At 39.3% G+C, this 15,112-nt stretch overlaps 5 protein-coding genes and 1 long non-coding RNA gene across 14 annotated transcripts in view; 3 read left to right on the top strand and 3 right to left on the bottom strand.

Annotated features, from left to right (window-relative positions):
- The first annotated feature begins 36 nt into the window (after window positions 1-36).
- On the top strand, window positions 37-962 carry LOC143373650 (uncharacterized). Its single transcript, XM_076821083.1, has 2 exons — window positions 37-540; window positions 602-962. The coding sequence occupies exons 1-2, from the start codon at window positions 53-55 to the stop codon at window positions 753-755; spliced, it is 642 nt and encodes a 213-aa protein (XP_076677198.1). The 5' UTR covers window positions 37-52; the 3' UTR covers window positions 756-962.
- Window positions 765-1,652, bottom strand: LOC143373652 (U3 small nucleolar ribonucleoprotein IMP3). The gene is made up of 4 exons (XM_076821086.1): window positions 1,516-1,652; window positions 1,131-1,445; window positions 968-1,040; window positions 765-883 (listed from the first exon to the last, which is right to left on the bottom strand). The coding sequence occupies exons 1-4, from the start codon at window positions 1,650-1,652 to the stop codon at window positions 860-862; spliced, it is 549 nt and encodes a 182-aa protein (XP_076677201.1). The 3' UTR covers window positions 765-859.
- Window positions 1,574-11,473, top strand: LOC143373656 (small integral membrane protein 8). 5 transcript variants are annotated; one of them, XM_076821092.1, is made up of 4 exons: window positions 1,574-1,716; window positions 2,185-2,333; window positions 2,413-2,562; window positions 11,239-11,472. In XM_076821092.1, exons 2-4 carry the CDS (start codon window positions 2,235-2,237, stop codon window positions 11,350-11,352), a joined length of 363 nt encoding a protein of 120 aa, XP_076677207.1. In that variant the 5' UTR covers window positions 1,574-1,716; window positions 2,185-2,234; the 3' UTR covers window positions 11,353-11,472. The 5 variants fall into 5 exon arrangements, with proteins under 5 accessions (XP_076677207.1, XP_076677209.1, XP_076677208.1 ...); XM_076821094.1 differs by having other exon boundaries at window positions 1,701-1,802; window positions 11,239-11,473; XM_076821093.1 differs by lacking the exon at window positions 1,574-1,716 and adding an exon at window positions 1,786-1,802 and having other exon boundaries at window positions 2,133-2,333.
- Got1 (Glutamate oxaloacetate transaminase 1) lies at window positions 2,564-7,443 on the bottom strand. Of its 2 annotated transcripts, none has more exons than XM_076821077.1 (7): window positions 7,183-7,443; window positions 6,972-7,116; window positions 6,337-6,627; window positions 6,008-6,264; window positions 5,659-5,936; window positions 5,440-5,582; window positions 2,564-5,366 (listed from the first exon to the last, which is right to left on the bottom strand). In XM_076821077.1, exons 2-7 carry the CDS (start codon window positions 7,081-7,083, stop codon window positions 5,203-5,205), a joined length of 1,245 nt encoding a protein of 414 aa, XP_076677192.1. In that variant the 5' UTR covers window positions 7,084-7,116; window positions 7,183-7,443; the 3' UTR covers window positions 2,564-5,202. The 2 variants fall into 2 exon arrangements, with proteins under 2 accessions (XP_076677192.1, XP_076677191.1); XM_076821076.1 differs by having other exon boundaries at window positions 7,193-7,441.
- The window catches only part of Drpr (multiple EGF like domains draper), a 20,792-nt gene continuing 13,580 nt past the window's right edge, over window positions 7,901-15,112 (top strand). For all 4 annotated transcript variants that reach the window (XM_076821063.1, XM_076821061.1, XM_076821062.1 and 1 more), the window contains exon 1: window positions 7,901-8,059. The gene's annotated coding sequence lies outside the window, so the exon portion shown is untranslated. The remainder of the gene's footprint in view (window positions 8,060-15,112) is intronic.
- On the bottom strand, window positions 12,286-14,610 carry LOC143373657 (uncharacterized). The gene is made up of 3 exons (XR_013086498.1): window positions 13,820-14,610; window positions 12,624-12,789; window positions 12,286-12,487 (listed from the first exon to the last, which is right to left on the bottom strand). It is a non-coding gene; the product is annotated as an uncharacterized LOC143373657 (long non-coding RNA).

The raw sequence follows: 15,112 nt of genomic DNA, 5'->3' as shown, positions 1-15,112 counted from the left end.
GTCGACATGGAGCCTTAACTTCCGGTATTTGTAAATTGTCTGGCGATTCAAAATGCAGAATCCTTTTAACAGCGTGATGGATGAAAATGAAGAGTTGTCTGGCTTTTGCTCCTCCTGTAAATCTATGCTGCAATCGATATGCAGCTTTGAAGAATTATCTTTGGATGAATTAATGAATAACTCGGATGGAACAATAGATGTACAAATACAGAAGGGTGAAAATGAGAATACTGTAGGAACTATCGATGCGATAAATAAAAGAACAAACGAATATACATCTAATCGCGAAAAGGATTACGACGAATCAGACTTTCCTATAAATAAGAAAATAAGATATATCACGTTGTTAGATGAACCAGATTTATGCAAACTTAATCCATACAATCACGCTGATACGAAATCAAATTCCTTAATGAGTACTTCATCTATTGAAGATAGCGTTTTTACAACACGAGAAAAAGAAGCTAACTATGTTGCACAGCATATTTTAGACCGTCGTAAAAGCATACTCAAGACTGCTCAGTCGATATTACATCTGAGGTGAGTACTGCGAGATGTATAAGTCCTGCTGCTACATCTGATTTTTGTCTTTTTTCCTTAGTAATTGTATCGATGGTATGCGTAAAGTTATGTTGCAAGAAATCCATAAGAAACAATCTACTCAAAACTACCAGAAGAACGATGGTAGTAAACCTCTGACAAGTGAAAGTTTCCCCATGTATAATTATGATTCATTGCGGGCGAATAATAAGTAACACGACAAGTTTTAAATAAAAATGACTTTAATATTACCCGAAGAGGTATCAGTACAAAATATAATACATAAAGATATATAACTGTTTCAACACTTTTATTTAATCTATGCTATATCGAAGTCATCTTTCTGTAAAAGAAAACAATACGCAAGATTGTTAAGTATAATAAATGTGAACACATATATCGTGTATTACGTGAATATAGTACTTACAGCATTGTTATATTCTAGTACATGTTTCTTGATAGCAGATGTGTCTACCCAAGTAACAAAGTCTTCTAGGCTTCTATAAACCATATAAATTCTGTTAACATGTACATATAGCGATTTAAGTTTTCTTAAATTGACTTATTAAATTGGAACATGAATCATTCACCTTGTTACTAAGAATGCTGGATCTTTCACCACTTCTGCGCCAACTCTAACGTGGCCTTGTTCCACAAACTGTGTTGCCATTTTAATGTTCTGGCTCATCTTGTTCCTTACCATAACAACTGGCAAGCGTCTTCTACAAAACGCACTTGCTGTTACCTTCTGCGTCAATTGCAGATCCCACTTTGTTGCTATAAGACCCATCATGTACAATTTCTCCAGTAACAACGCGCTGTGTTCCATTCTAAATGGATGATCTGCGTCGACTTCCTTAATTTTTGTACCTAAATCACGAATCTCGCGCGCCAACTTGTTGTACCTATAATAATTACAATTCTTTAACTTTGCACAAAGTTTAAACTGAGAATTATTGCAGCCATTACACTCACTTCGTATAATCCTCCCTTTTCTGTATCCGATAACGTTTCAAGATTTTCACTTCGTGCAAATTATTGTCCGCTTGCCACGATATGAAGTCAACCTTTTTTAACAACTTCTGTTCATGATATTTTAATTTTCGTACCATGTTTGCTAAGAATTCTAAAACCACGTGGAGAGCAGTATTTTGGTTTCACTCGATAACTTAACAGGTTAGGCTGCTACTAAGGTCATTGTATATTTAGCTTTAATGTAGAAATAATAGAAAAATGATTGTGCTTCGCAATAACTTTGATTAGTTACGGGATATTTTGTTCATTATTTTATGTGGGAAATATTCGATGATTAGGGATCTATGAGTTTCATATCTTTATTGGAAATTGAGTGTATCCTTCAGTTATTGTATCTTCATTTGTAAAAGGAATGTGCAGTGATCTAACAATTATGTATTATTTCTACAATTCTGAAATGTTTTATTAAGTACACATAATATTGATATCATTATTATAAATTTGTTTTTGAGTTCATTTTTAAAAAGATTATATAAAGTGTCATGAAAAAGTATATATCAACTTAGGAAACAGTTTAAGCGTTGATATGGAATATCAATTCCTCTTTGTGTGCGTAGAAATGGTACAGTAAAAGAATATCACAGGTTGAACGTTTAATACCTGTTGCAGAAATTCTGATGTAAACTTATAGAAACCAAGATATTTCATTTAAATTTACAATGAGTAAAAAGAATGAACCAGCACCAGGTGACGGCTTACGTTCCCTGAAAACTACAACACTGTTTCGTGCAGTTAACTATGAATTATATGTGAAACCGGTAAGACGAACCCTTGTAGTCAGGATATACACGCGAGGGTAATATTCTCGTAGTAATCTGAAAAAAATTTACATTCCAGAATAAAGTAATAATGATTTTTGGAGCTTTAATGATGCTCGGTTCCATGGGATACATTATTTATATGCGTCAGACGCAGGATAAAACACAGTATTATACTGCAGTAACATCAGACGGGAGAGAAGTTTCAAAAAAGAAAACATCCAAATGGGTAGATTGATTGAACTTGTTTTATGGAAATTAATAACAGTTACATACACAGGTTTACATATTATCAATGAGGCTGTCTATACACCATATTCTGTTTTATAATTTATAGCCTGTCTACTATCTTGCTTATATACATATCGATGATATGTAAATAAACATATATAACAATTATGTAATGTATAAGTTACAAGTGTATCTGTTTGTAGATCTACTTTTCAACATCCCCTGTTTAGAATATTTGCTATAACATTCATTTCGAGTAACACTACGCCGTTATCTTTTTAATCTACATCGCAGTACGTGACATTTCAATGTTTGTGTAAATGCTCTCTTTTTACAAAATTATACATCTATGAAATATAAACAACATTCTGGGGATGGCTGGAGGAAGGAGAAGGGGCAAGGAGGTGGGAAGGGTATGAAGAGATGGAAAAGGAAGATTGTAGGAAACAGGAAGAAGAGAGAAAACAGAGAATCAAAATATAACAGTTGGTACAGGGAAATAAGAACGAGAGGGGTGCCGAAATATTTAGGTTGGTGAACGAAATGAGGGGAGGGAGGTATTGGGAGAAGCAGGAGGATTGGAGATGCAGGATTTTGGAGGGGAAGTAGAGACATAGAAGCACGTGGTGGAGAAGTATGCAAGGGAAAAGGACAATTAGAGCGGAATAAGGGAAAAGATAAAGGAAATATTGGATGAAGGAGGTAAAGGAAGGGAATGGATGAAGAGGGTAGAGGGAAAAAGGAGGGAGAGAGAAGGGGCTGGCGAGGAAGTTGGAGGGTGGGGGGGATGAAGGAGTGGAAAAAGGAATGGAGTAAAAAAAAGGAAATGAAAGTCGAAGTTGGCGGGAATAGGCGTTAAGTAGGAAGAGGAAGAGTATTGTAAGATGCGAAAACGTAGGATATGCGTATAAGGGTAGGCTAAGAGAGGGGAAAGCGGCGAGGGCGAAAGAGCGAAAATAGGATAAAATAGGATAAGAATAAGAGTAAGGATAGAGAATAAGGATAGGTTAAGAAAAAATGTAAAGAGAAGAGAAGGAAAGTAGAAGGGAGATTGTGAAGGAGAATGTAAACCTCAGGGGAATCATGAAATCATATACATACATACGTACATAAACAGCATTCTGCGCCACATTTATTTCATGTAAATACATAGAAAAGTAATCCTTGTCACTGTGTATTCAAGCTATCGACTTTGGCAGTATATACAAGATCATTTAAGATTCATGCGTAATTTTTACAAAACTTTTACCGTTGTGAATTTGGTCCAGACTTTTGAACAAGGAGTATTTTAAGTTTAAAATGCATAACAATGTTACTAAAAATATATATGTGTATATATATACATATATATATATGAGTAACTTAAAAACATTTGTAAATGTGATGAATATAAACATTTAAAATATCAGCGATGTATACATACATAAAAAAGTTGTATCAATGAGTTACTATTGGAAAGAATAAAAGAAAAGCGCTGATTGTGTTTCTCCTATGTGGTATTTGGAAGATATACAGAACACTATTACTATACACTAATGATTTCTCATATTGATTTTCATTGGAAACTTCATACCCTTCTTGCCTACACGATTTGAAACTACTACGGAAGCATCTATAACGTATACAACAAATATTCATAACATCCATATTAAATAAAACCTGCATTTTACTTCTAAAGTAATTTTCCTTTGCTAATTCATTGCACATTTATCCCTATACATAATTAGTACATTTAAATTGTAAGATACATTGTATATAAAACTGATTTCTCGTTCTACATAGAAAAAATATAGTGTTCCGATTACTCCTCGTTTCTTGTATATCACGTGAAACTATAACAATTGATCTTTTTCACTTAGAATACGATATTGAACAGGAACTAACAGTAACAGCGGTTCATAACATTTGGAAATTCAATAGTATCAGATTTTAATTCTCGGTATGTGTAAATGATAAATCTTCTATGGTAAATTAATCGCTTATTATTAAAACTTAATGAAATTTGTCTTTATACGTACATCGATCTAGTCCTAAACTTTCAGTTGCTTTGTAAAAGGATGCTGATAAAAAAGCTATATTCGAAAGTATTGCTTTCTTAAGAACATATTTATTCAATATCAGCCAAAGGAGAATGTAGTTTCAAAACAGAGCTTGCGGATGGTATTGAACGTTAGGTACTTATATTTTCAACTTTCTACATGTTTCATGACGTAATAAAAACATAGTATCAAAATGAACTATTGCCGTAAATGCTCCTTAGTCTTAAGCTCGGTTGAAAGGATTTTAATAATAAGCGATTGTACTAACATACTTATCAAAATTTGGCAATTCATAATACTTCGTGATACTTTGTACTTTTGTAGATAAGGCAATTTGTAACGAAATTTGCTTTCGAAAACGTAGGGTTCACGGAAATAATGCTCGACTAAAAGCAGTCTATGCGTACACATCTTAGTACGTTCAAAGTAAAGGTTTATAACAGAACGTAATAAAAATAACATCTATAGGAAATCTCTATAGTTCAAATGTAACTTGAATACGTATAAAATATTGCCATACTTCAACGATGCTTTCATTACTAAACGTCAACAACAATGTATACTTATTGCGATCCGGTATCGCATCCTAAGAATCCATTTCAACACGTACAACTTTTCTCATTTTCGGGGAACAGTATAACAGTTTCGTATATTGCATTTGCTACATAATCCAAGTTGAGCTCGTTAAGTCCACACATATTTATTCTAGCGCTTCGCAACATGTAGATATGGTAGTGATTGATCAAGTGTTCAACTTGTCTTTCTGAAATGATATTAGTTATATTAAGCGACGTTTCTCGACAGGAAAGAACGGAGTGGTTTTTCTGAATACTAACCACTAAGACCCGTGTAGGAAAACATTCCTATCTGATCAGTAATATGTTCCCAACAACCTGGCGTTCCTAATCGAATCAGCCTTTCGTACAAACCTTTCCGCATTTCCTTTATTCTGCCAGACATTTCAGAGATATGACCTTTCCTGAAACATTTTTAAATCTTCATTTATAAACGTGGCACGCTTCTCGCGATGTAATTTCTTGCAGTATACACAATACCAGTCTTTGAAGAGGTCTGGGTTTCGTAATACAGTTGCCACTATCCTTGCTCCATGATTCGGTGGATTACTATACATTCCTCGAATGATCAGGGTCAATTGAGACTTTGTTTGGGCCATTTCTTTTGTGTCAGACATAACAACTACTAAATTTCCAACTCTCTCATTGTACAATCCAAAGTTCTTAGCGAAACTTTGTGTACACATGAATTCAATTCCACGCTCGGCGAACAATCTTACAGAGTAAGCATCTTTATCCAAATCGCCGCTCGCGAAACCCTGAAAGGAGGAATCAAATTCAGATCCACGCAAGGTCATTTTACTCGGTTAAAAGGTATAAAGTTATTAACCTGGTATGCGCTATCAAATAGTGGGAACAGACGTTTCTTTTCTATTACATCTGCTATTTTCATCCACTGCTCCGGAGTCGGATCACATCCAGTAGGATTATGCGCACACGCGTGCAAAATAATTACAGAATTTTCTGGAGCATCGCCAAGATCTTTGAGCATTCCTTCTATGTCAATGCTACGAGTGTTTGGATTCCAATATGTATACTCGCAAGCCTTCTTAAACCCTCCGCTTATGAACACAAGTTTATGATTCTCTATAGACATATCCCATGTTAAACGCTACACATTAATCATATTCATTTTGTCGTATATTTTGTAACAATTACCCCAAGTGGGTCTACTATAGTAGAATGTATCGTAATGTAGAATCCGATTTAAGAATTCAGCTGCAACGCGCAACGCTCCAGTACCAGACAATGTCTGGATACCGAAAGCCCGCCCCTGCGCAATAACAGAAGAATCTACTCCCAGCAATATACTTGTTGCTGCCTGGCTAAAAGCATTTAAGCCCAAAACAGGAAGATACTCGTGATTCTGTAAATCATCTGCAGCCAACGATTTCTCCACTTTCCTCACAACTGGTAACACCCATGGCTTCCCTTCGTGGGTACGATAAGCTGAAAGCAATTCGAATCAGCTGTAATAATATCTTCGGAACCTTTGAAAATCATTGCGGTGAATCTTAAAAATGTTTGACTTCTAAACCGTGGAAGTTATAAGTCGTGTATCTCTCTGTACGTGTTATGTAATCCCCCAGATAATTCTGGAGGTCATTCAAGATCATATTCATTCAGGAATGAAACGAACAGATCGCGAAAATAATTCTATTTACATATAAATATCGACGAATTTAAGTCTCTTTAGATGCCAATGAAAACATTTGCAAAATTTATTCAAATTATTCGTTTAATTGTCCTAGTTACAGATGTATGCGTTAATGAATATGGATATATATACTTACCTCCAACCGCTAGATTTACTTTTTTTTCGTAAGTATCCTCCACGAAAGATTTTTGAAGGGCGAAAACCTCTATCGGAGGGCCCAATTTGATCCCGCTGAATCTCGTAGTCATCTTTACAGCGTCAATGTATCAGATGACAAGAAACTGTGTAACCGACAATTCAAAGCGAGATTAATCCAGCCACATCATTTTATAGGGAACCACAAACACATTTACAAACCTCTTGAAATTTATCAATACGCGCCTCGCTTTTTACTTTCGGCTCCAGATTAGTCCAGATATTATAGATAACGAAACTTTCGCTCGCCTCGCATATTCATACTCGACTGATATGAAAAACTTGACATACACTGCGTTACACGTATGCGCTAACTTCTACCAATGATTTAAATTAAGTTCGTACGTGTGTGTGCAGTTACTTTGCGGTTGGTATGCAGTAGTTAGAACGTTTCTAACATGTTTCGAAATTTTTGCTCTCCGTAAAACCAAGCAGCTATCTTGGCATGAGCAATCGTTTAATAGATATAACATACAATCGTCATACTTATATATCGCGATACAGTAAGAGCATGCACTACAACTCGCTACGAAAATGTGCGAATTTTGTAATTCATGAATTGTGCCATGCATGAGATAAAACACGCGGAAGGATTATTAACAGTTTTATAGGGGACGGGTGAATGACCTTTTGTAACTGATAACACGTGAGATAGCATATATCAGTGTAATGAGTGATAATACATTTTACTTGAATATTTTAATTTTTAACATTTATTTCCGATTATCCAGAATCAATTTTTCGATGGATAAGTAGGAGTTTTCAAATCCCTACGTTATCGACCTCGCTGTGTAGTGTCGCGTGTTCAGTAGATGGCACCGAGTGCCAGTAAACAAAAACAGGTATCCGCGTCGCGGGAGGGGCAACCACCGCTCAGTATGCCCCAATGCTTCAGTCGAGTATCGGATAGCGGTGTGTGTGTGTGCGTTGTGTTTCGTTCTTTGTGCCAATTATTGTTTTCTTCCAATTTGCTGTTGCGTGCTGGTGCCTTGTACACCGTCGCCTTCTCGCCCACGCTCCTGTCTCCGAGTGAGTAGCTTTAAGAATATTCATCTCCGCACAATTTACTGTTTCTCTCGAGAGGGATGCTGTACGCCGTGGCCCTGTATCGTAACATCTTGAAGAGATACTTTTCAATGTTGAATATCGTTCTGCCATTTACATAACGTAGCTGTAATTCAATCGGGCTGTAACATACTACAATCATTACCATTATCAACCCTCGATGCGCCTGTGCTAAAGAAAGCTAGTCGAGCAGCAGGTTATTAAGGGATTTAAAGTAGCCGTACGATCGAAGCGTTTGCGCGAAAGAAGAGTGCCGTGACGCGACGACACTGAGCGAGACGAAGTCAAACCCTTTTGCCGTTACATGGGGACTGGTATTGAATCCGTTTTCTTTCCTCCTTGATAACCCACGCAGAGTGTCCCGAAACGAAGCCAAACTTTCCGGGTCACCTACTTTTGTCTCCGCGAAACGGTTCGACGATATCGTCGCTCTTTATCCGATATCGAATACCATCGGAGGTGAGAACACCGATGCTTGTGGGAATGTCGTAAATTTGGAATACTCGTACAGGTTTCGTTTGCCTCTTTTGCCCCTCTTCACGCGCAAACAGGTTGAACGTGAAATGGAGGCTGGTAGAAATTAGATCCAAGCATATGAATTTAAATGCTAGGTAACACTCCAGTGGAGCTTTAGTTTCTTGTCCTGTTTTTCTGCATTCTAAGGGCATCTTTCTCGCAATAGACCCGGTGGCGAATGTGATTCCAGGATCCAATTAATTCAGGCTTTTTATCGAAGTCTCTTACCTAGCAAATTGATTGGGAATCGAAAGCGTTCTCGTTTCGGCGGGTTTATTTATACACTGGTTCAGGCGTCATCTCCGTAAAGTCGTAAGTTTGTTGGTTTTCCTTTGAATCTCTACAATGTTCTTCGCGATAGCTCGAACTGTTGTTGCTCAGGCGCGATCGTTTAATCTTTACGTTTATAAAATTTACGGAATAACATCCAATCGGGGGTTCATACTGAAAAGTACAATCTCTTTTCAGACGACAATCCTTCTGTTTTTCTTATCTCAAACTATCGAATGTAAATCTTGTCTATCGACTCGTGCATCGATAAGTCTGTATGCATTCACGAACAAACTTGAACCCTAATACAGACTGATATGATTCGTACGACGCGTCATGTATATTTCAACGATACCATTCGGGTAACAGCGTTGGGACGTATACAATACGGTAATCCTGTTCATTATCTTTTGCATTCGAAAGGAAACTGTTCACGAGCGATTGTTTTAAGGATAATTCTTTTTTGCATCGACAACTCTCTACTGTATTTCAGTGTTAGTGAGCTTGCTCCAGCGTGGGTCGTCGATGACAGGAAATACGATGGTGAAAAAGGGTTGTAGCTCGTCCTTACTGCTCTAGTCGAGAGAGGGGTCGTTTAGTGAACGCAGCAGTAATAGTGTGGTTGTTTGTGTATGGAAAGACCGGTCGTAGTTACGCGGGCAGTTTAAAACGTATTAAGCCGCGTTCCCACGTGCGTAGAATACATTATCGATTTTAACACCTCAGAGGGCCACACAGATGCAGCTCTCATCGCATAGATCACAGTCCTTCCACGCCTGTACGCAATAACTTCCCTAAACACCCGAAAACATCGCAATTTAGAGGAAAAGCAACTCGCTTCGTAAGAGCTACAGAAGGGCTAAGACCTCAAAGGCAACGCGAACGACCCTCATTCTAAACTCCACTGCCCTAAACTAGTTTGAGATTCGCAAACCTCGTTAATAGGTTTTATTGCAAAGAAAGCTGGCGGTGAAAGGGTCAATTCACGACATTCGGCGGCCTTAATCGTCCTTCTATTACCGCTCGTTAAGCTGGTGTCTCGACCTCTACCTCAATGGAAGACAACAAACCCGCCGTTTAATTGGAAACAACAATAAGAAGTTGGAAAAATGAAAGGTGCCTCGAGAGCTGCTTCGCAACGCATCCAGCAATTTCTATCGCGAACCCGTTCTCTTACCAACAACTTTCGCAGAGTATCGAAATTCGGACGAATTTCAGCGTAACTGAAACTCGGTTACTCGAACGTCCTTGCCATTCCTTCACATCGTTCGTGTAATATCAGGTTGTTCGCGGAAAGTCCAGTCACCGTGTTCAATTGCGCTTAGTATCGCTTTTGCATTTCAGGGGACTGAGCTCCTGTTCCCTGGCGGAACCGATCCACATTTCGAAACCGATCGATCGGTAGCAAATCGGAATTTTACTGTAAGCAGTAAGGCGATAGAGGGGGCCTGGGTTAGCAACCAGGCTAAATCGCCTCCATATCAATATGTATTCCTCGATTCCAAAGCAGAGTCGTGCCTTTGTCTCGCGCGATTTCTGTCGCGTGTCTCTTTGTTCCGCCAGCGAGTCGTACGATTCCTCGAACAATGCGCGGGCGGTTCCCTCGTACAAGGAACCGAGACTTTTGTGTTCCGAGCGCCCATTGTCCGGGAAAGCGGGCGATCATTTGCGTTTCTACCGATAAAAGGATGGGGGTGAATGGGGAAGGAAATAGACTGCTCGTAGCAGCGGCGATAAAAATATTCTTAATGCAAATTTCAATGAAGTTCATTAGGTGATTATAAAAATTTATTTAAAGAATAAAATATAGTTTTCTTTTCTTTTTACAAAGCACCTTATTGGTGCCTCCCCCTGGTGTGCCATTGGTTCGTAGCTTCTCTATATTTTTATACTGCAAACACTGGAGTTGCAATTGCTCGCGTCAGAGGCTGCCTTCAAAGAGTAAAAAGGCACGCGTAGCACCTCTGCTTTCTTACATATTTCCTCGTTGCTACTCGAGGATCCATTGTAGTTAGGGCTTTTATATATTAGGTACGATATACCAAGACAAAAATTTCTGTAAATTATGGACTGTAACCGTAATGAAGAAATAAAGGTAAAGTATTTATGACTTTTCGAGCGAGCAGCCCGGAATCCCCGGAGGGAACACTACAGAAAATCCCTCCGGGCGTCCCCAGACGCCCTAAACAAGAGGACAAATCCGGGGAAACCCGGACGGATGGCAGCCCTAATTGTAGTACTTTGGAACAGAACTGCCAGCGTGATCGTTTGCTCCTCTTTACGATGTTGGTATGGAGATAGAGCACGAAGCTGTTGATCCTCGAATCGAGATAAATCTGTTTATCTCTGTTTGCTAGGATGTTAACAGCGTCCGTTATCTCGGAACGAAATTATGTCACATTTTCTTTGACGCGAATATCTGTTCGGAACGGTCAGGGATCCAGAGAATTCTCATTTGCACGAGCTGGTAACGAGGTGCAAGAACAATTAGCGATGGCAGAGCCGGAGCAAGGTTTCTTCTCCCGGTCTGCACGTGAGCTGCGCGGAAATAGTAGACGGATCGATGCAGAACTGCGGCAACAGTTTGCCGCAGTTTATACCTACATAGTCTGTACACCGAGACGTGGCTACGCGAGTCCTTGATCCGCGGTCCACATAAATACACGCGTAGAACACGTGAAACTTAACAGAGCATCGTAAAGTTTTATTGTAGCACAGCCACCCCGATTTTATTCCAGACAAACCACCATTCCCTTAATCCCTGTTACGGCCCCAATCAAGGCGCCACGGATCTCCTGCCGGGGGGGCATCGTGAATTCGTAGCTGCGTAGTCAGAATGTTGAGCGACTCGTTGTTTATGGAGCATTTCCTGTCCTCTGACGAGCATGGTCCACGGACTACGGAGCTTCCTCGTTTCCCAGTTATCAACGTACCCAGGGGCGGATTTCGAGATTAGGCGCCCTCCGAGATTAGGCGCCCTCGGTCTGCCGCCCTTTTCGTCAAATATCATAAAATATTTTAATTCAAAAGAGTTGAGACAATTTTAAAATTAATTCAATATGACAACTCAAACATGAGTTACTGCTAATTTGCTAGATGAAATAAAGTGAATTGTCTTTAAAATTTCCTCACGCTTCTGTTTTTAAAGCTTTTCCAATTTCTTTCGCTTCGAATTTGTGGCTCTCAAAAATTTGCCGCTCCCTCAAATTTTGCTACTCCCCCAAATTTATCGCTTCCTCAAATTTTGCTACTCCCCCAAATTTATCGCTCCCTCAAATTTTGCTACTCCCCCAAATTTATCGCTCCTCCCCCAAATTTATCGCTCCTCCAAATTTGCCGTTCCCCAAAATTGAATGCTCCCCGAAATTTATCGCTCCCCTGAATGTGTCATTCCCCAAAATTTGCCGCCCTAATCTGCAGCTTATTTAGCCTATAGGATACGAATTCGTCTCTGTACGCATCGGCGATCTACTCGCCGCCGCGCGTTAGAATATGTAAGTGCACCGTCTGACGTGAATTTAGAAATTCTCGGTGATATAAGCGTACGATGACGCATTGATAGCCGGAGCAACCGTGCGATTTGCACGTAATTCGTCCAGCCGTTATCTAATGGAATAAAAAATGACATTGCCGATGGACGCATGGGAAAAAGAACGACACGGTGTGTAGTCGTCGAGTCTCGCGTCAGTCGGTTGCTTTCACTTGTTCACTCGCGCAGTTATATAAGAAAAATAGCGTTTACCTGGCTCGCAATTACTCGGTGGATGTGTTAAACTTGCATTCAGAGCTTCCAGGGCGACTGGAGCTGGTGCAACTCGAGACAGACACGAGAATTGGAGGCACAAGGCGAACCGTGGCGGTGTCAGCTTGCAAAATCGACGGTTTTGCTGAATGCCTGCCTGCGACCGCTTGTAAAAGAATAGTAGATGGGATTCGGTTACTCAGTCCTTGTAGAAATGAACTTCGATCGGTGCATTCCAGCGTTTCCGCTTTCGATTATTACTTTGGAGCTAATAAAGTTAGCCTACTGTGACAGATAAAAATAAAAGGCTCTTTTCGGACACAGATTGTGAGGAAAGTAAAAATTCAATCAATTTCCGGTTTGGCACTTTATTTGAGCATATTATAAAGTAATAAAATCCATTGCAGAAACATTAAAAAGTTGAATGTATTAACCGTGAGACGACTACGCGTGAGTTATTGATTTTTGCGAACAGACAATCGGTGTACACGATTGTGTCTTGCAGGAGTATCTGAAATAAAAAAGCGAATACTTTTCATTGATTATAATGCATTTCCTAGGTGATGACCTTTCGTTTTTGTTAATTTAACAAAAATGAACTAAATCGCCAGTGTTCGAACATTTTTTACGACTTTCTGCAGATTTTTTTTTACTAAATTTGTTTAGAATTTACAATAAAAAACTGATATTACAAAAAACCGACGGTCAACACCTAATAACTGTTATAGCGAACATGTGTGTAAATTTGTATTGCAATGGGACCATTAGAAGACGGCTGTTCGCGAAAAGCTATAATTTACGCGCAGTCGTCCCACGGTTAATATATTCAACTCTTCAATATTTTTGCAATGGATTTAATTACTTTATAATATGCTTCAATAGAGTGCCAAACCGCAAATTGATTGAATGCTTACTTTTCTCACAATCTGTGTCCAAAAAAAGCTTTTTATTTTTATATGTCACAGTACGCTAACCCCTTAATATATAAAGCAGAAAGTTCATGCGTTTGTGCCTTTGTGCTGTCGCCAAAAATCTCTTGAATCGAAATTCCGGCAAAGCCGGATAGTAAAGCTGGTGTTTATATAGATCGATATCTCTGACATGCCAAGTAATGTTAACCCCCGATGCAATCGTTATCTAAGGCATTGAATGTTTATTTGTAATCCACTGTGCTGATAAGCAGAGATATTACATACCGACGTTCTATCTCAGCCCGCAGCCATGAACATTCGTGATTAGATAAGAAACGATGGTGTTTTCAAATGGGTCGTTAAACAAAATTAACTTTCATTCTTGGGCATTCCTTTTCCCTTTTCCATGCCTCAAGCCTGCGACACATTTCATAAATTCAATATCCAGTAAAAGCATCCATCAGACTCTCAATACTTTAATTTCATCAATTTTAACACTAATATCACACTGTTCCGCCCCGACGTCGTTGCCCTTTTGTCGCACTGCTCCAATTCCCTGTATTCGTATTGACAATGGTTTTACTAGTTCAGAGAAGCCTCGGCTAGAAGCGCCTCTCGCCCTGATTCTGCATCCTTTGTTCCGAGCCGAGACCGCCGAAAAATGACAACTTCGACGATGCGCATCCCGCGGAGACAAATGATAATTTCGACGCACCGTTTTATCGCGAAACTCACCCCACATCCTGTGATTCACGTTACTGCCCGCATATAGGACAACTTTTGCACGCACACCGCCATCGACCCTGAAACTTTTCTTCTCCTACTCCCCCTCGTAAACGAATTAACTCCCTTTGGGGAGTTCCGAAGGGTCGGACCCTCTGCACCGAGCACTGCCGCCGTATGTTCTGACGCGTTGTTCCATTTTGCGAGTCTCCGCGTCTTAACCGGATTACTCGCGTCCACACGTGTCGCGGCCAACTTCTAGCGTAGTCAATTATCTCGATAGCGAGTACCATTTCTCTCTTAATTATTTTTACAAAATTCTGAAGCCGCAGACGAGTCTGCTATATCAAATGGATCGAGAAGCTTGCAGCAAGAGTGGTGCAGCTGTATCTTCACCAACTTGGAGTAAATTAGAAGAAACTGTTAAAACAATTATTGCTTTGACTCAACATTGATTGAAAAATATATATATTTTCACAGTTTAAGTTATAGTTATTCAGTTGATAAGCTTCTATTTCTATTTTTGACGAATTTTTCAAATCTGCAGCTGCCCAAAACTAAAATATCTCTTGCTGCAAGGTCCTCGATTTGAAAATTCGCTCTGAACGCGCGACGCGGCTGCACCGCTGGTTGCCCTTAGCAGGCGCTTCTAATGATCTTTTGCATTTCTCTCGAAAACTATGGCTCTGATCGATAAACACTGCTCCACGTTATTTGTCTGTTTTGTTACGAAGAATCCCTCGCCACTTTCTCACCCCTCTGTGATTACCTCTATTTCGTTTAATTAAATTTCTTTTCAATTCAATTCCCACAATTTCGGAATGCAAGTGATTGCCCGCGTAGTTTCGTTACCGA

The sequence above is a fragment of the Andrena cerasifolii genome, chromosome 10, assembly GCF_050908995.1.
Source record: "Andrena cerasifolii isolate SP2316 chromosome 10, iyAndCera1_principal, whole genome shotgun sequence".
NCBI classification, from domain to species: Eukaryota; Metazoa; Arthropoda; class Insecta; order Hymenoptera; family Andrenidae; genus Andrena; species Andrena cerasifolii.
The sequence above is the reverse complement of the archived record's forward strand: the minus strand, read 5'-3'. Positions and strand labels throughout refer to the sequence as shown.